Here is an 18,998-nt window from a genome sequence, read left to right on the forward strand (position 1 = left end):
CTTCTGGCACTTATTTTGTAAAATTACTGTAATAACTTTATTCGAACATTATTAGGAAATAAAAACTGCACGTAATCGCAAAATGTAATCAAAGTAAGTGAGTTCGTTAACTGAATTTAAACTACGCTGATGCAGTTTATAAATTATTATTTTATTTATTAAGGGGGAAAAGCTATTTGAACCTACCTGGCCTGCCTGCCACCCCGTTTGTTAAATTATTATTTTAACCACATTTTCAGAAAGCTGAGTTCAATTTTCTATCCACACCCAGGACTGATCACTGCAGTGATCATTGTAGTAGACTAAAAGACCACAAAAAGTAACACACCATGCCACGGTTGAAAAAAGCTGTTGAGAAACAAAGTCATTGAGATCTATCAGTCAATGACAAAGCAATTTCTAAGGCTTTGGGACTCCAACAAACCACGGTGAGAGCCATTATCCACAAATAGACAAAACTCGGAATGGCGATGAACCTTCCCAGGAGTTGCCGCCATAGCAAAGTTACTCCAAGAGGACAGTGACCACTCATTCTGGGCAAAATGGCACCCATGGGAGAGTTCCAAGGAGAAAACCCCCGCTAACAAAAACGATACAAAGGCTCGTCTCGCGTTTGCCAAAAAATACCTTGATGATCCCCAAGACTTTTGGGAAAATATTCATCCAAAATTAGGGCCCAAATTTATCCACACTGATGTGAAAGACTCATTGCCAGTTACTGCAAATGTTTCGTTACAGTTCTTGCTTCCAAGGGTTGCATAACCAGGTATTAGATTTAAGGGACAAATACTTTTTCACATCACCAGGCTATTTGTAAGGTGATGGGCCAGATAGATTTAAATAGCTTTTTCCCTTAATAAATGAAATGATCATTTAAAAACTACATATTGTATTTACTCAGGCTATCTTTGTCTAATGTTAAACTTAGTTTGATGTTCCGAAATATGTAAATGTGACAAATATGCAAAAAAGTTAGAAATAAGGAAGGGGCCAAATACAGCTCTGTATTTTCCCCATACATTTCACTTAAGTGCCTTATCTCTATATTATAATGCCTCTCTTTATCCTCCAGGGATAATCTTATCCAAAGTGAAGATTGCAGTAACATGAGGAGGATCATTGCTGAAGATCTAGACTGGTCACTGGCTACAGTGTCTAGTTTGTCAAACCTCTCTCTCCAGTGCATAGTGAACAACTTTGAAGGTGGTTTTTAGTATCGCTATTATCCAGAAGTTTATAATCTCACTTGTAATAAAGCTGGAACTTAATTGCAAAATGTATACCTGTTGCAGAAAGGCCAATATATGAAGAGCTTACATCCAGTGAGAAGGACTTCATTCAGAACAGAGTGTCCCTTTCCCTGCCTCTGCATTTCGCAGCCAATGTTTTCCCAGATGGCGTTTACTGGAAGCGATGCTGTGAGCAGAAGTGGAAAGTTTGTGACGTCTCTAATTACGGCGAAAGCTGGAAGCGAATGTTTTTTGAAAGGCAGCTGGAGAACATCATTGAACTTTTCGTTCCAGGCATAACAGAGCCAAAGACAGTTCTAGACATGGTCACGCTTTGTAAAGACCACATCAAGAAGCTAAACATTGCTCAGCTTCTGCCACCTGTCAAGGAGCCGCAGACGGAGGATGAGGAGCAAGCATCAGAGCTGACACTTGCAAATGAGGATGATAAATCTGGTATGGACCACTTTGACTTTAGGATCTTGCTTGGCAAGCTTACAAACCTGGAAGAGCTGCACTTGGTGTACAAAGTCAAATCATGTGGTATGAACTTTGAATGGAGCATGTTTGAGATGACCAACCGGGACTGTGAGTCCCTTGCCAAGGCACTTAAGTCCTGTAAGACATTAAAGGTAAGTATTGCATTAAATGACATAGTACCCATTCCAGATATCCTATCTGAAAAAAGCTCCCGCCCAACTTCGTGCAGAAATATCCCCATTCTATGTACGTTTTTTCCATTTACACAAGCCCTCAAATAACAGGAGTGGGATTGGGTTGAAATTTGGCACCTTATTTTGTTTTCAAGCAGTTTGATCCTGCAGGATAGCTGCAGGATATTTTTGGAACAAAAAAGCTCAAAAAGCTACAGCAAAATATCAGTTTTAAAACCCAGGACAAGTGTTGCACTCAAGAGTCAAAATCTACTTGTTGCTCATTGCAGTTGTTTTCCTGTGACCAACTTTGAGCATCAACATCAAAGGATGTGTCAAAAGTTCTTCAGAAAAAAATGCACAAATGCATTTTGTGTAATATTGTAATACTTGCAATCTATCCATTAATTTTTATCTGGGTTCTGGCTGCGGGGGGCAGAAGTCTTAGCAGAGACGCTCAGAGCTCATCTGGGCGGACACCAAGGCATTCTTAAGCAGGCCAATAGATGTAATCTCTAATGTGAGTAATGGGTCTGCCCTGGCACCTTCTTCTACTAGTGCACACCCAAATACCTCACCTGCATCCATTAGGTATCCTAATCAGATGCCAGAAGCCCCTGACATGGACTTTCAATGTGGAAGAGTAGCAGCTCTGAGTAGAGCTGCTACTCTTCTGAATAACCAAGCTCTATCTATTTCATATTCCAATACTGATGCTTAAAGTTGATTATAGAAGAAATTTTGCTGAACAAAAAAGCTGATAAAATAACTGTTTTTATGTATGGATGTATGTATGGATAGTCAGTTTTTAAGTGTCTATCCGAACATCTATTCCATCTGTTTTTCTTCTACTTATCCAACAGAAACACAATGGTATGATGGTACACCCCCCCCCCAAAATACATTTTAATCCGATCTAAAAAGTGCCAAATTTCCAGCATCCACTTTGTACTTTGAGAGCCTGTAGCACTAAAAATGAAGGCAAGCATATTCTGAGGGTGTCCTGATTAATTTTTCAATGTTTACCCATAAAACATTACTTATCTGATCGTGTGGTGCTGATGCGTAAGCATGTTATTTTTTGTGTGTTGCTTGGAAAGACCCATCACAGGTTCTTACTGTTTCCTCAGCTCTTTAGGCTCCATCTAAGCCACCTTGAGGATAAAAAGTGTCGTTTGTTGGTGAAGTACCTTTTAGACCACACCTCCCTGCGCACTCTAGATTTTTCTCACAATGTGATTGGAGACAGCGGAGCCAGAGCCATCGGCAAATTGCTCACAAAGAGCAAGCTGGAGATCCTTAACCTGTATGACAACAATATTGGCGGCCCTGGGGCCAAGGCTATAGCTCATGCCTTGTCCAAGAACACAACTCTTGTGTCCCTCAACCTATGTCTGAACCGTCTGAATGATGAGGGTGGTCAGGCTATTTGTAAGGCCTTGTTGAACAACAAAACCCTACTTCACCTGCAACTGGGAGCCAATGGGGTGACTTGGCTTACTGCGCTTTCCCTGTCTAGTATGTTAGCACAGAATAACACCCTGAAGAGCATCAATCTCTCCTGCAACACACTGGGTGAGGTAAGAGAGCCATAAGTCTACTTTTTGCAGCAAGGAAAACTGCTAAAATTAGAAACATGCTGTCTCAGAAAGATGCTGAAAAAGTAGTCTATTGTAATTCCTTATTATGTGGCTGTTTTATTATTGAAAGAAAACTGATTGCATTTCTCCAGACTGCAGAATGCATTTTATCCAAAATGTATAAATTCTGCACCCTAACCATCCTATGAAATTTGCGTTGACAAAGATAAAATTTCCATTAAAACCCTACAACCCTATATTCAAGAAAGCACTAACAGGAATAGAAAGATCATGTTTCTGCCTTGTTAGTTAATTAAATCCAGAAGTGAATTTAAAATCCTTGTCCGCACATACAAAGTACATACAAAGTCCTGAATGACCATGCCCCTTCATATCTTGAAGACCTTTTGGTTTGATTATTATCCCAACAGAGCCCTTTATGCTCAGAGTTCCTATAATTGGAGACTAAGCCTTGAGCTACACTATAGTGCCAAACATATTCGCTCATCTGCCTTCTCACGCATATGAACTTAAGTGACGTCCCATTCGTAATCCATAGGGTTCAATATGATGTTGGCCCACCCTTTGGTGCTATAACAGCTTCAACTCTTCTGGGAAGGCTTTCCACAAGATTTAATAGTGTGTTTATGGGAATTTTTGACCATTTTACCAGAAGCACATTTGTGAGGTCAGACACTGATGTTGGACAAGAAGGTCTAGCTAGCAGTCTCCAGTCTATTTCATCCCAAAGCTATCAGATTAAGGTCAGGACTCTGTGCAGGCCACTCAAATTCTGCCACACTGAACTCGCTCATCGAGACCTTTATGGACCTTGCTTTGTACACTTGTGCACAGTCATGTTGGAACAGGAAGGGGCCATCTCCAAACTTTTCCCACAAAGTTGGAAGCATAAAATTGTCCAAAATGTCTTTGGTATTAAGAGTTCCTTTCAGTAGAACTATGAGGCCAAAGCCAGACTCATCCATCAGATTGCCAGATGGAGAAACATGATTCATCACTCCAGAGAACATATCTCCACTGCTCTAGAGTCCAGTGGCGGCTTGCTTTACACCACTGCATTCAACGCTTTGCATTACACTTGGAATTCACTGAGCTCCTGAGAATGACCCGGTCTTTCACAAATGTTTGTAGAAACAGTCTGCATGTCCTGGTGCTTGATTTTATACAATTTATACAATTATATAATTTATAGGAACACCTAAATTAAATAATTTTGATGAGGGAGTGGATACTTTTGGCAATATAGTGTATCAGGCGACAGACACACTCTTTAATTTTAAGGTTAGACTTCAAAACTTTCCTTATTTTCACATGCACATCCAAGTTTCTCTTTTGATTTAACTATGTTCCTAGTGTTGTATTTTGAATCTGGAACCAAGTGCCACCAAGAAAGTGAATCCTTAAAAGACCATTAACAAACAAACATTTTATGGATAAATTGGGTGTCCTTGCATAAGAATTAAGACATTTGAATAGTTTCCTTTAAATTCAGACATTCAGTTGATACATTTCTTCTTATTGTCTAGAAGTAGGTCCAAAATTATTTTATTTGCATAGTGCCCTTCTCTTCATCTCGCCCTCTAGGTCCTCTATGCCATGTAGGAGGCTATTGCCATCGTAGGCTTGTAAAGACCATATCACATCTTTTCATGTAATTTCATGTGTAAAATAATTAACTGATAATTAACTGATTATTCATTTATTAGAACTTTACTCAGCAACAATTAAGGATAGCGTTGAAAACATCCATCTGTCCGAGCTACTAAAGTGTATGCGTTTTTTTATTCTGTGATATTATTTCTTCTTTAATTATTTTTGACTTCTGTTTAGACCAAAGAAGCTATTTTAATTTAGTCAACATGGCTCATAAACAGTATATCAATAAGTTAATAAAACTGATAATTGATTTAAAAAAAAAAGAAAGAGAGGAAGAGTGAAACTGTTATTTTAAGTTATGGTTTCACTGTAACCACTTATTACTTCTTGTTAAATTTGTCAGGAATGCTGGTTTATTTTGAAAAACTCTCAAAGCATGCTTACGCCTGTGCAGACACAGCACAGTGAAGTCAACAGAGCAGCTGTAAAGTACTAGGATTTTCAATTATTCATAGATATGTGTGGGAAAACATGTAATAATGGAAAACTGAGTAAGTGTTGTTTCCCCAAGAGAGGTAGATCTGAATTCCCCCTTCTCATGCGCTCTCTTCTTCGGATTTTAACTGCATATTGTATCTCTGACTGGAATACACTGCGGAGGATCAAAAATCACCCACATAGCAGAAATCCAACATGCAGTACCATCAATATTTTTAACCTTGGTTTCAGAAATAGAAATGTCTGTTTTACAAAAAACAGCAAAAGACTGGTAGCACCAGCAAAGGGGAGCTTATAAAGTGTGCCGTATTTCGAACTGCAAGGTTAGCAGTGAGATGTTTTTCCAAGGTTATTGAGGCCATCAGCAGAGCTTTTAGGTGTGTGTGTGTTTGCATTTGTGCAGGTTGGAGGGAACGCTTTGGAGGAGGCGATGTCTCACAACACCAGTGTGACAGAATGCAATATCCACCTGACAGGCATCGAAGAGCGGAGAGTTTCCGTCATTAACCAAATGGTTTGGAACAACCAGTTTAGAAAACAAGAAACAAACCCAAGAGAGAAGAATACTGAGAATGCCAACTGATGGTTTTTATAATATAAACCCATCTTTATCAGCCGTCTGTCTTTGCAATAGATGAACGTATTCATCTAAAACCACAATAAACAAAAATATGCAGCAAAATTCAACCAAATTTGGTCTAAAACACAACAGATGTAAGTGAGCCCTACATTAATTCTAACGTGAGAAAAATGCAGGATATGATGTGTCATTAAGATCTTTAAACTATCTCAAATGAGTTGTCTGATATCTACTTAATTCATAATGATTGAAGCAGATGATTGGTTGCTGGCAGACCAGGTCATGTATCAATCATGGGTATCCTGCGCTGTCATTAGTTGTTGTTTCAAACAGTCTCCTGCAAGTTGAGCAAAGTTTATATCGGGATCTACCCACTTTGCATAGCCAGCAGGGGGAGGGATGACATTTAGAATTTAATTGCCTTTCTGTGTGCTCTGTGGACACCTGAAAACACAATCAATGCACATTTACTCCAGTTCGAGTAACATTTCCAGAAATCTTCCAGCTGAGACTTTTTAGACAATGAGTAAGTGTGAATAAATATGTCCTGTTTTGATTCATATGAAGCAACAGGAACCAATGAGCTTGGGACCGAGGGGATGGACCAGCACACTGTTGCTTCTGTTCTATTTACTACACTTGTTGACAGTATCCAAAGTTTCCTTTGGCTCACAAACATGCAACACTGGTTGCATCAGTTGACCTCAGATCAGTGATCATAGTCTTTCTGGCATGTCTGTTGTGTATTTTTAAACAAATAGACCAGATATTTTAGTGAGCATTTCAGTTTATTGAGTTTTTTGTTCTACTTTGATACACATGTTTGGTATTCAGTCCTTATGTAACATCAAGGCAACGTCGTGATGGTGTTGGAATACATACAGACTTGCATTGTTTTATTTTTACCTATAATCTACTGGTAAATAGTGTAACTCTTGAACTAGGCGGCAACAAAATTATCAGTCAGATGTAATTTACAGTCATAGCCATGAATCAGGTGTATGTCACAGGTGTCACACCTAAAATCACAAATCAGTCTCCAGAGCCATTTGAATAGAGGTTATTCTGGACTAATTTAGCCAAAAAGCAGAAAAATCTATGACAGGATACTGATTTATTATATTTAGATCCTTAGTAATCACTAAGCATATGTTTATGCTTAGATATACCTTATGCCAAAGCAGTCAAATCACACCAACAGCATTTGTATTTTTAAAAAAAGTATTCTAAAATGATTAAAAACGTGTTTAAAGGGAAACAAAACCATCCCAAAACAGCCTTTTTAGGGGGACTGTTCTGCTTCTCTCCATTTAATAGCAACACATCAAATCTGTCCCTGCTCCAGTTACCATTAAGTGTGTGTTTGTGTGCATGTGTGCACACAATATCCACATGTACTGACATTCTACACTCCTGTCTCTATTTATTTACAGTACAAAGCCATCCTGCTCTACAATGTTAAAAATCCACAGATTTATGGAAGTATAAAAAGATGAGGCCCAAAGCATCATTGAGTGAAAGAATACAAATCATCGTACGAGCCTAATCTACCTCATAAGACATGATAACGGCTATAGCTGCTTTCTTTGCAGAAATGTTATTCTAACAGTCATCTATAGAGGAAAAGTGTATAGCTTTTAAAGTTTCAGTCAGATTGTAATCGGTCAAATAGCTTGTTTCTGTTGCTGCGTAAACATTTCACGGGTAAACACATTTTTCTATTCTTACACGGGACTATGTATGAATATCACAGTGAAGCCACCTGAGAGGCTTGATGATGATGATGAAGGAGAGATTGTGATGATTTTGGTGGCACAGTGACTTTAGCATTGACATCCAGTGCATCCTCCTATATTTTGATTAACATAACAAAAAAGACATTTCGGTACATTTAAATGCCCTGTGGAGACTGCATGCTGTTATTTGTGTTGTCCTCTGAGTCATGCACGTCCACTTGAGTCTCTGACTTCTGACCAGCACGAGCTCGGTTGCGATCCAGTCCTTCACAGCTACAAAATAAGTAAGTAAAGAATCTGAATGGGCTAAAAATTAACTTGTTAGCTCAATTGATTCCCAGCCATTTTAGCTCAGATCACTGACATCTGTTCTGTGAATAGTTTACCATACACACTGGAACCACTCAAAATAGAGATGTATAGAGAGCCTAAAATAATAACTTGCCATTTGTACACTTCAGTTTTTCTGTGATTAAACTAATTAATTTCAAACACTTGTCATAAATGTCCCCCTATCTCAAGATTTCCGGTGAGATTTTGGTGTTAGCATCTTGAATACAGGAGCCTGAAGCTGTTCATAACCCACCGCATTAAGTTGTTAGAGAGGTAATATGAGACGTATTATTCTGAAGAGTTGTTTTGTTTTCTTTGATAATGCAGATGTTTTTTCTAGTGGAAGATTTCTCTGGTAATAACCTGTTTTTCATGCTAAGATACCGCATTTTTCTTGTGTTTCACGGTGGAATCAATTTTAGCAAAAATCGACTTTAAAACGTTGCAGTTTACCGGACCTTTACACACAGACTAAGTGATGGATTTATGAATAGCAAGTGCAGAAGTGAAACTCAATGACTGGAGATGTTTGCATCTGCACCTCTACCTTCTTTATGTGCAGATAAGAACATGAGTGAATTATCGGGATGTTGTTGCAAGCAGAATCGTTGACCTGAATACTATCCTGAGTTTGGGGTGAGGTTGCATAGATGACCTTGAGTTGTGAAAACAGGTTAAAATTGTTAGTTAAACGTGACTCAGTCTGTTATGAGGGGGTTGTGTCTAAGTCCACAGCTCCAAACACAACAACACACATGGAATGTAATGAGTATGGCTGATTGATCACTTTATCGGGAAGGCAAATCTCAACACCAAATGTCTAAACACAGGTGAGGTTCATAGTATTCAGTGATGGCCGTAATGGGAGTGTGATCCATGTACATCCGTCGTTATGGACGTCCTCTATGCTTAGCCTCCATTCCTTCAAGTGGCTAAAAGACTGTCCAAAAATATTAAGGAGTGCTGGAAGAAATAAACCAAACTTTGAGCGATGGGTTGTGATGCAGGGAGTGGCTTTTGTCACTGTTTGCATTAAACACTGCTTCGGTTCTTGGCTGCAAAAGTAAATTTCCCATCAGATAGCGCATGCACTCAGCTGAGAGGAAGTAGGTTTTAGTGTTTTAAAGTAATCCTTTTATATTATTAAATCTGACACTATCAGTAGTGAATCCAGGCCTCTGCCTATTTCGAGTGTTTTCGATGGCCAGCTCTCTAGCTGTCTCTCTGATATGCATCAGCAGCAGCAGCAGCACAGGGCTGGCTGTGTGAGTAATGTGAAAAAGAAATCTGAAAAGCATTTTGTGTCTGATTCTTACAAACTTGTGCATTTTTGCCTATGTTTTCAATAACCTTGGGGTGTTCTTCTGCTTGTTTTAATGGGAGGATAGTGAGATGAGATGAGAAGTCATTGCAGCTTGTGCTTGTCAGTAACGGTTGATGCTAGGCACTTAAATAAAGAGGTAGGCTCAATGAAAATATTGCCCAACGCGAACCTAAATGGATCTTTAAGATTTTAAACTGGCGGAGTTGACACTGATTTCTCAGCAGTGCAGTGAGGGTATTTTTTACTGCTTTACAAAATGTACAGTTTGAACAGTTTAAAGAAGTGTTTATGAATCAGTTTTAAATCCTCGTGTCCTTCAGCCCTCGTCTGCTAAATTATTCAAACTCCTCCTGTGCTATATTTGGCGAGCCACGGAGTTTAATGTCATTGCAGCCAAGCACATATCAGCTGACTGAATGTTTTATCCGCACATTTATTTTCAGTTTTTTTCTCTTTGAATGGATTTCCATGAGCATTAACTTTGAATGGAGACATTAAATCATCCAGGATCAAAATGTGTTAACATGCAGATTTCTGTATTTGTCGACTGTACTGACTTCACTTTGATAAGAGCCATGAGAGGGTTAGGGTGTTTGGTTTCAGCAAAACTACTTAGTCTCGTTAGTGTGTTTTGACAAGGTTGCTTATCTTTGCGTTCCATTTCTCGTTTGGCATCCATTTAATTTTTTAATTTGCTGCTGAGTCAAAGCCCATTTCAGGCTTCATATACCGGGAAATGTTACTCATATCTTTGTAAATTGTCTGTCACTAAGATCTGTAAATATGGCATTTATACTAGGATGGGATGGCCCTTGATTTTCATTGGTTATCTGAATCTCAACAGACTCTTTAGGGCTGCACATGACACTTTGGCAGTATCCTTTAAAGCCTCGGTGTATTTTAAACAACAGTCTCATCGGGTCTGTTTTTCCCTGATGTATTGAGTGATAAATTCCACACACATACTTTGTTGTAATTGCTGTTGTGTCAGGTGACAGTATGTTTAGAAATGTTAACAAATCCTTTGTTGTGGTAACTCAGAGAATGCTCTTTTTTTTAAAAAATCTCTGTGTTAAAGAGACACAAGAGTCCATGTGTGAAGAGTTTCCTTGGCCTTAGCTCGTGTCATCAGAGTGAAGTTTCTACACAGGAGCCATTTCTGTGCAGCGAGCGGTGGTCGTGGTTGAGGCAGCCTTCGTTGCGATGCACGATGAGCACTGGGAAGTACAGCGCGTCCTGATAGGCTGGAGGGTTCTCCTCACTGGCCTGCTGGCCTGACAGACAGCGCGTGCTCTCTGTGGGACACGACTGCTCATTCAGGCTCCCGCTGCTCCTCCACAGGCAGCTCCGCCTGGAGCCGTACAGCCGACCCAGCGAGAAGCGGCTGGCGCTGAACGGGATGCGGGGGCTCCCAGTGTTGCAGATGCTGAGGGCGCTTCGGGAGAAGATGGAGGAGCTGCTTATGGCACGGTGGCAGCGTTCGCAGTTCTGCCTGTAGCTACCGTAGCCTCCGGATAAGGAGTAGCTGTTACAGCTCCCTGAGAGCTGGGCCAGGTCCATGAGAACCGCCTCAGAGTAGCTGGGCACTAGCTGCTGGTTGGAGCGGATGTGCCACTCGAGCTCTGTGCTGTCAATTGTGTTGACCCGTGGGATGTGTCTGCAATACACCCGCTCCTCAGATGGCGTTACTGGCACGTAGTCAAAGCCGAACAGCTTCTCCACATGGTAGTGCACACAGGCAGTACGATACTCTGTCAGCACCCTCAGAGGCCAGGACAAGGTGAAAGCAGCCGCTACCCAGAAGGTGGAGTTGGAAGCATACCAGGGAAGGTGATCAGGGTCAGAAAAGGCAATCATATACTCCTTAAAGTCGACATTCTTCAGGTGCATCCCCTCACGTGCCTCCATGTAATCATCAAGGCCCTCGTTTTCTGTAAAGAACCTGGCCCGCTGGTTCAGGTAGGAGTTTTCAGACTCCACATTGGCAAAGCTAAAGCACTTGGTGAACCTCAGCTTGGTGATGGGGAAACCATCCAGGCCCAGCAGGTTCTTCGAGATGTCCTTAACCCCACAGTTACCGTAGTCAAACTCCGCCTCGGCTACGTGGGTGTTTACTCTCTCATGGTAGACCTGTGTAGTGGTGTAGGCATCTCCGTTACGGTAACGTGTCACCTGTCGCGTTCTCCTGACATAGTGATAGCTGATGGCCTTCCACCAGATGCAAGGCGTAGCCTGCTGCATGCGCTGCATGCGCTCCGTCACGCTGTCCACATCAACCTTGTACTGCAGCTCATTCCTGGTGTAGCAGTGCCAGCATTCGACCAGGTAGACCACATAGAGCATGACCAGGAAGGCCAGGGGGATGTAGATGTAGCCATTGGAGCAGGGACTGTCATGGTACATCATAGAGTTTCCCTTGTAGGCGCTATTGAAGGTGAGGCGCGTGACCTCTGTCACCTGGCACCAGGCCATCACCCCGACACAGCCGTACATCAGCAGTGACAGCAGCAGGCATTTCCAGTGAGTTTCCTGACACAAGGACTTAGCCAGAGACTGTTTCTGAGGCAGTTGCTGCAAAAGAGAAAAAGAAATGATTACAAACACAGGTATTAACATAATAATATAAGAAGGAGTAACCTATACCTGAAGATTTAAATGAATGGCACATTTTAATGTGGCATTGATGAACACAACCTAAATACCTGTAGGCAAAAAGTTAAGGAGCAGCGGCTCATGTGTATAAAATATTTAAGGAAATATTCTTCGTTGTAAGTGCTTTTGCATAGTTTATGCATGAGCCAAGAGCCAACTGCTCATTTCTTGCTCTGTGCATGTTATAATCAGACGATTCCTTCATTATTACCATTAAAATGCAAAAGAAATCCTGTTGTCACGTGAGAGTTGAAGACTTGAAAGAACTGATATGATTTTAAAGAGTCAAAAACATTTAGGCAGACAGGCAGAAAAAAAGGCTGTAGTCTGACTTGGGCAGCATTTAGATGGTGCCATCCTTTATCTCCTCGGGGCACAGCAAACCCCAGCGGCTGCATCAAAGAGCTCGAGAGCTGGTTACGCCCTGCAGGAGCACAGCCACACAAAACCTGGCAGAGATTCAAAAGTCCCAGGAAGGGGAAGATTATCACTAAATTCATTCAAAAAACATTTGCATGACAGACCTCACTTCAAACACTTCAGATTAGACTGTAAATGTCTAGATTTTGATCTATAGGTCGCCTCTAAACACCACATTAAAAAAAAAAAGCATCTGCTCTATCACAGCGCTGATTTATTGAACTCGACATGTCAGCTCTGTGCTCTTCGAGTGACAGACGAGCATAAATAATCAATGTTCTTGCATCATAATTAACTTCCCGACCTTGGTCACATGGTCCTCAAGCACACTGCCAACCCAAGGCTACACCCCACAGAGCAAAAGGGATTAACAGTGAAATTCCCCACTAAGATAAACCTCCTGCAGGAGGAGTGCTCGCTCACCGGCATTCTGGCCACGTTCGAAAATTACAACCAATACTACGTGGCACACTTTGTGGCTACTGTTACATTTTACAGGCTCGAGGTTAATGATGAACAGTTGTGCAGTAGGAGATATCGTTCTGATTATGTGCCTGCAAAGCAAATGCATCTCTGCATTTTACAATCTGATTAAAAATGTGTTAGAAAAACCTTGCGCTGGTCCTAAAATATGAAAGGAGAATCCAGTTTTTTAATTGTACTGAGTTACATTTATATTTAAGGCAGTTATTGTATGAAACAGCTCTAAAAGTCTTCTGTGTACAGTTAGCTGAAGGCTCTTGTATAATTTTTTAATATTTGGTTTCAGTGTTGTTTTGTATTTAGTGAAAATTCCTTTTGCATGACAGCAACAACTGAGAATCACCTCAGCACACCACCTTACGTGCTTATATCCTAATGTAATTTTACAGTTTGCACTCATAGGAGTCATAGATTTTAATATGAAAGTGGCTATGGTTAAAAGGAAAAACAGTTTCAAGAAGGTTCAAATCTGTACAGTTTTCACATTCAGGAGGCTGCCGTGGTGCCTTTAGTGCCTCTCGCAGTCATGGACACTTTCTCTTGACATAATAAGACCAGCTAGGTTATATAAAAAGACTCTCTTGTGTAATGGATATGTAACTTGCCCAGCATGTGTGCATGTAGGGGAAGACTGGAGAAGAAGGAGAGGAATTGGGTGTTATAGTTTAATTCAGGAAAACTGCTGTTGAGTCCTTATGTTTCCAAATCTGTTTTAGTTTTTCCCTTAAGGGAAATTTACAGACTCCCCCCCCCCCCCCCAATACAACATCTCACTTCTCCCCGCCCTAGTAACGTCAACATGTCTTTTAAATGCTGCGTGACTTTCAATATCTTCTGGAAAGATATTAGCAAAATAAGTTTTTGTTTTAACACTTGATTGGACCGTGATAGATTCTTAAACCTAATTTTGGAAGCCTGCCAGGAGCGTAATCATGGCGTTCACACGCTCGAGTGCGCGCATGGGTTCGTATAATAGGCAAATAAAGCGCTTTAAGTGCTGTGCAAACACTTAAATCATAATCTAAAAAAAAAAAAGCCAAATGATTATTACAGTGAGATTATTACAGTGAGCATGCACAGAGGCAGCCTGTCACTTAAACATGCCACACTACTCAAAAGCCTTAATTTACTGCAAACAGTTCTTACCTCTTCCCGGGGGCTTTCCGTCTCCTCCTCGGGGACGGTGGTGGTGGCGGTGGCGCTTTCACTTGCCGTTGCAGCCGATGCTGGGGACATGGTAATAACAACAACACAAAGACCGGTGGTGCATGGATCTCCTGATGGGATGGGGGCTTTCCAAAGCAGAGTGAGACATAAACACGCCGCGAACTCCTCCGCGCATCATCCGCAGGAAACCAGTGCAGCAGGAACCCAAACAGAAGGGCTCAAAGGATGCTGCATCCCCTGCCTGTTTCAGGTGGGCACACTTCGCATGGTGTAGCCTACGGGAACGCGGTCATTGTGCCTCCGAAGAAGACTGAGAGGCTGTGACTCTTCTCGCGATGCGATGGTGATGGTGATGAGGACTGCTGCGGCGAGGGATCCAGTGTGATGAGGGAAGTGACAAAGCTCCGCTCCCTGCAGGCAGGGCCCATGACACCCAGTGAAGCTGTGAAGCAGGACAAAGGAGACAGGCAGCGGCACATGCGAGCAGCCAGCCCGACACCACGATGTAAATAACACGCACGTACGTGTCCACGTAACTCACAACAGCACAGAGGGGCGCTGCTGCTGCCGCTGCTGAGGAGGGGGTGGCTCCTCTCAGCAGAGATCTTTATTCTGATCTGTATTTAAGCAAGTTCTTTGAAAAACAGTAATAGTAAAAGCTCACGTAGGGTTTAAATTCGTTATATATATGAAATTAAATAAGCCACCTGTGATGCTCCTCAGATGGTATGATTTTTTGGCTTGTTTGGAAATGGCTTTGTTTCTTTTTGTCAAAGGGTTTAGTTTAGTTTAGTTTATTCGCAAATCAATCAAAAATACAAATTCCAACATAATAGACAAGATAACCGTTTGTTAAATGGGACTCCCCAAAAGATAACCAGGGGCCTAATCATCAGATAATATAATGCAAATATAATTCCCAGGTCATGTTTCCTTTTTTTGCAGCTGTTTTATTTCTGTGGGTTTTTGTTATGTATTGTTTGTGTATATTGGCTATTCCCTGGATCTATCCATTTGGACTTTATATGGGTCAATAAATGTCTCTCTTTCGTTTTAGTCTGCCTATGTGTGCTGCATTTGGGTCCCTCTCTTCCACCCTGGACACCACCGCAGTTTGAAGACATGCTGTACAAGATGAAACATGAGACAGCGTTTGCGATGAAAAGTGTTTTAGTTAGACACTTTGGTCAGACTTTAATAGCTTTTATCCTACAGGAAGGAGCCATTAGAAAATAATTTCACTGTAGTCATAAAGGGATGGACACAATCGGCTACAGGCTGTGATGTTTAAGTGACGCTCGAGTGGCCCAAAGTGGCCCACGCCATTAGCAGCCTGAACTCTATATGCAAGGCAGGATAGATCCATGCTTTCATGTTGTTTATGTCGAGTTCTGACCTTGTCATCCAAGTGTCACAGCAGAAATCGATCAAAGCAGCCAAAAATTTTCCAATCTTCTGTTGTCCGGTTTTGTTCAGCCTGTGTGAATTATACACTCAGTTTCCTGTTCTAAGCTGACAAGAGTGGGCATCCGGTGTGGTCTTGTGCTGCTCCAGACCATCGGCTTCGAGGTTCTATGTCCTGTGGATTCAGAGATGCTCTTTTGCATACTTTGGTTGTAACGAGTGATTATTTTGAGTTACTGTTGCCTTCCTGTCAGCGCAAAGCAGTCTCCCCATTCTCGTCTGACCTTTGACATCAACAAGGCAGTTCCACCCAGTGACCTGCTGCTCAAAGCATATTTTCTCATTTTCTTCTCTGCAAATCATAGAGATAGTTGCATGGGAAAATCCCAGCAGTTTCTGAAATACTCAGACCAGCACATCTGGCACCAACAAACATACCATTTTCAAGGTCACTTAATTCACCTTTCTTCCCCATTCTGATGCTCAGTTTGATTTTCAGCTGGTCATCTTGACAATGTCAGCATGCCTAAATGCACTGAGTTGCTGTCATGTGATTGGATGATTCCACTTTTCATTTCAAATAAACTTCCTAAAGAACATGTGATGATTCTACAATAAAGTTGTATTTTGAATTCTTAGCAAATTAATCTCATCACTCCACCAAATATAGCTTTCAGACAAAAAGAAAAAGAGTACAAAAGTTCAAGTTTAAGCTGAGATATGGTTTACTTAATGCTGTGAATAAGGAGAAGAGGGCAAAAAGACAGAATTGCCCCAAAGCGTTTGTCATAATTTCATTGTTTTTTGTGAAAGAAGAGACCATAAGAAGACCAAGTAGGGAAAACTGAATATTTATCCTTGCTTTTGTTGTGCACAGCCCTATTTAAACAAGAACACTTTCCTGTATGATCCTGGAACACCGACCTGTGTTTAGCACAGAGCACAGTATGGACATTGGACTGGACTCCTGGTGTAAAGTGGAAAAAGTAAACACAACAGTATAGGAAAACAGATGGTAACTCTTAACAGCACTAAATGCTTCCTTCTAACAGTCAGCATTGTTTTATGTTGTAGACTGTTTTCATCATGGACCTACCCCCCTCCCATTAAAGTACAGAAGCAGCTGTGTAAGTGAGCCCTCTAAAGGCCAAACCACAGGAAGTGTCTCAAAAAAGTAAAAGTAAAAATACAGATGATAAAAAAGGAAAGCTCTGAATATTTTCTTCTGTTTATTTGACTGCATCAATCACAAAAGCATGCAAAACAACTACAGACTGACACTTTGAGCTGCTGCTGCTACAGACAGGACCCCTCAGCACATATCAGTAGCTGCTTATGTTTAATGTCTCCTCACTTTTAAATCCAGCAAAATGAGATTTATATAAACCAAGCTCTGGTTTTGCAGCTTCTTAGAAAAAGGACTAAAGCTCAATGAATAATAATGTGCTTGTGGTTTATTGTTGCTACCAGTGACAAGCCTGAAAACCGAGACTTCCGCTGTGGACTTCAAAAACAAAAGCCAGATGAACGGAGTATCACAGTGGGATGCTTGTTGTGTTCTGAATGAGTACATTAGTGAGATTTGATACTTCTATGTAAGTCAGACTTAGATCCCATACTTAGATTATCACACTTTACTGTGATTGTGCTCTGAACCACGCTCACCTTTGAACTCCCCCGCTGTTTTGATACCAAATACACATCAATAAGGTTTCATGAGTGCACCTTGCACAGTTCCGAGTGATTGTTTTGACGCAGACAGACTCAGACTGATAAGCTCTTCTATCACACCTAATGAATAGGCCAACAGGTTTATTTATAAAAAAAATCACAAATAAACACAAATTGGCTTTGTGTTGATCTTGTAAATGCACACTGGATGAAGGTTACTTTATATGGCATCTTTCAAACAAAAATAATAGAACTTTCTTCCTTTCTATGGGTCAGATGACACCCGTGGTCAAACTTTATTTTGATATCTACTGCACACATGTGAAGTCTGATGAGTGCATCTTGCACACATGCTATTGTGGTGATATAATTAGTCCATGTACAGACAAGCATACCTTCCAAAGTATTTGTAGCCTCTGTGGTAAATCGTATTGCACAGGGTGTCACCAGGATTACAAGTTGTGAAGATGTGAGGCCTGCATATGCTCCAAAAGGGCTTAAAGGAACATGTCATTGTGTTAGCAAGTTTTAGTTCTGTGATCAGATTTTGCAATTGGTTTTATTGACAGTTGAGTATTTGTTTTGTTAAAGCAGTTCATTTAATGCTGTTTAAGAAAGTGTGCATGGGCTCATGCATCATTCAGAGGCAGTAATAATCACACAACTCAAGCGGGGAATAATCACATAAACAAGTTGTTTGGTATTTTGATTTTAATGTTTCATTTTTTTCGTTATTGTATGTGATGTTGCTGCTTTCGGTATCCCTGCAGCTGTGGTACACAGTGAAGACTAAGGTTCTCAGAACAACTGAGACTTAAACATCAAAAATTGGAAATGCAAACCAACACAGTTCATTTATTTGATTATATATTTACTGGGTTTTTTTTATTAGCACACTAGACAAGGTTGATTTCATAGTGTGGGGGAGGTATTGTTATTAAGCATTTTGTATATTTCTTATTTTGCACGTTTATTGGCCTAAACCTCATTGAATGTTGATATGAAAGAAACAGGGGTGTTTCCAGGAATTATTAATGGGGTGGAACAGGATAGAAGAATAACAGGGCAGGTTGGGTGGAAGAGGGGAGGCTGGAAATCAGAATATTTGATCAGAAGTAAATACAATTTGAGGCTGGTGTAGCTCTATGCCCTAATATAAATGATGTTACATGAAAGACTCTTTGTGTAAGCGAATATCATGTTTCATATTTCTTAGCCTAAAGATGTATTCATGTTAGCCACAAAGTGAAATTTGCACTGGATGATGTGAATAGACACTAATCTGCATTAAAGGTATTTCAACTTTGCAAAAACCCATGAGCGGGGATTCTCCTGACACTGCCGACAGTCAGAAATGAATGATGAGCTTACTGAAGTCATTTGAGCGAAGCTGGAGTTTAATAGTTCAACTTTACTCTTAGATAAAGACCGATGGGGGAAAAGGAGAGGGTGTGGGAAAAGCTACTGATTGTACTCCTCCTTATCCCCTTGACTTTTGGGGTTTTTCCACTGTGACTGTGCAGCGAGGCATCAAAGTGCACTTAATGGAAAATGAAGATTATACAGAATCGTCCTTTTTCAGAATCATTATCATTTTTTAAAATAATAGTTATTAGTCGTTTCCTTATTGATTTATTAATGTGTTTATCAC

At 40.8% G+C, this 18,998-nt stretch overlaps 2 protein-coding genes across 2 annotated transcripts; one reads left to right on the forward strand and one right to left on the reverse strand.

Moving 5' to 3' along the window:
* The first annotated feature begins 962 nt into the window (after positions 1-962).
* Positions 963-6,844, forward strand: drc5 (dynein regulatory complex subunit 5). The gene is made up of 4 exons (XM_084952442.1): positions 963-1,203; positions 1,293-1,861; positions 3,013-3,462; positions 5,981-6,844. The coding sequence occupies exons 1-4, from the start codon at positions 1,107-1,109 to the stop codon at positions 6,158-6,160; spliced, it is 1,296 nt and encodes a 431-aa protein (XP_084808568.1). The 5' UTR covers positions 963-1,106; the 3' UTR covers positions 6,161-6,844.
* An 82-nt stretch (positions 6,845-6,926) lies between these two features.
* On the reverse strand, positions 6,927-14,848 carry tmem151ba (transmembrane protein 151Ba). Its single transcript, XM_084952439.1, has 2 exons — positions 14,252-14,848; positions 6,927-12,121 (listed from the first exon to the last, which is right to left on the reverse strand). The coding sequence occupies exons 1-2, from the start codon at positions 14,339-14,341 to the stop codon at positions 10,679-10,681; spliced, it is 1,533 nt and encodes a 510-aa protein (XP_084808565.1). The 5' UTR covers positions 14,342-14,848; the 3' UTR covers positions 6,927-10,678.
* Positions 14,849-18,998: the final 4,150 nt, after the last annotated feature.

The sequence above is a fragment of the Perissodus microlepis genome, chromosome 15 (genome assembly GCF_051167445.1).
Source record: "Perissodus microlepis isolate ML-2025 ecotype Zambia chromosome 15, ASM5116744v1, whole genome shotgun sequence".
NCBI lineage: Eukaryota > Metazoa > Chordata > Actinopteri > Cichliformes > Cichlidae > Perissodus > Perissodus microlepis.

What these genes read in the sequence shown, in the direction of transcription:
- tmem151ba (XM_084952439.1), bottom strand. Translation starts at nt 14,341, where the DNA reads ATGTCCCCAGCATCGGCTGCAACGGCAAGTGAAAGCGCCACCGCCACC. An exon ending in CGGAAAGCCCCCGGGAAGAG is followed by an intron (nt 12,122 to 14,251) that starts GTAAGAACTGTT and finishes TCTCTTTTGCAG; the next exon opens with CAACTGCCTCAGAAACAGTC.
- drc5 (XM_084952442.1), top strand. Translation starts at nt 1,107, where the DNA reads ATGAGGAGGATCATTGCTGAAGATCTAGACTGGTCACTGGCTACAGTG. An exon ending in CATAGTGAACAACTTTGAAG is followed by an intron (nt 1,204 to 1,292) that starts GTGGTTTTTAGT and finishes TACCTGTTGCAG; the next exon opens with AAAGGCCAATATATGAAGAG. An exon ending in CCTGCAACACACTGGGTGAG is followed by an intron (nt 3,463 to 5,980) that starts GTAAGAGAGCCA and finishes GCATTTGTGCAG; the next exon opens with GTTGGAGGGAACGCTTTGGA.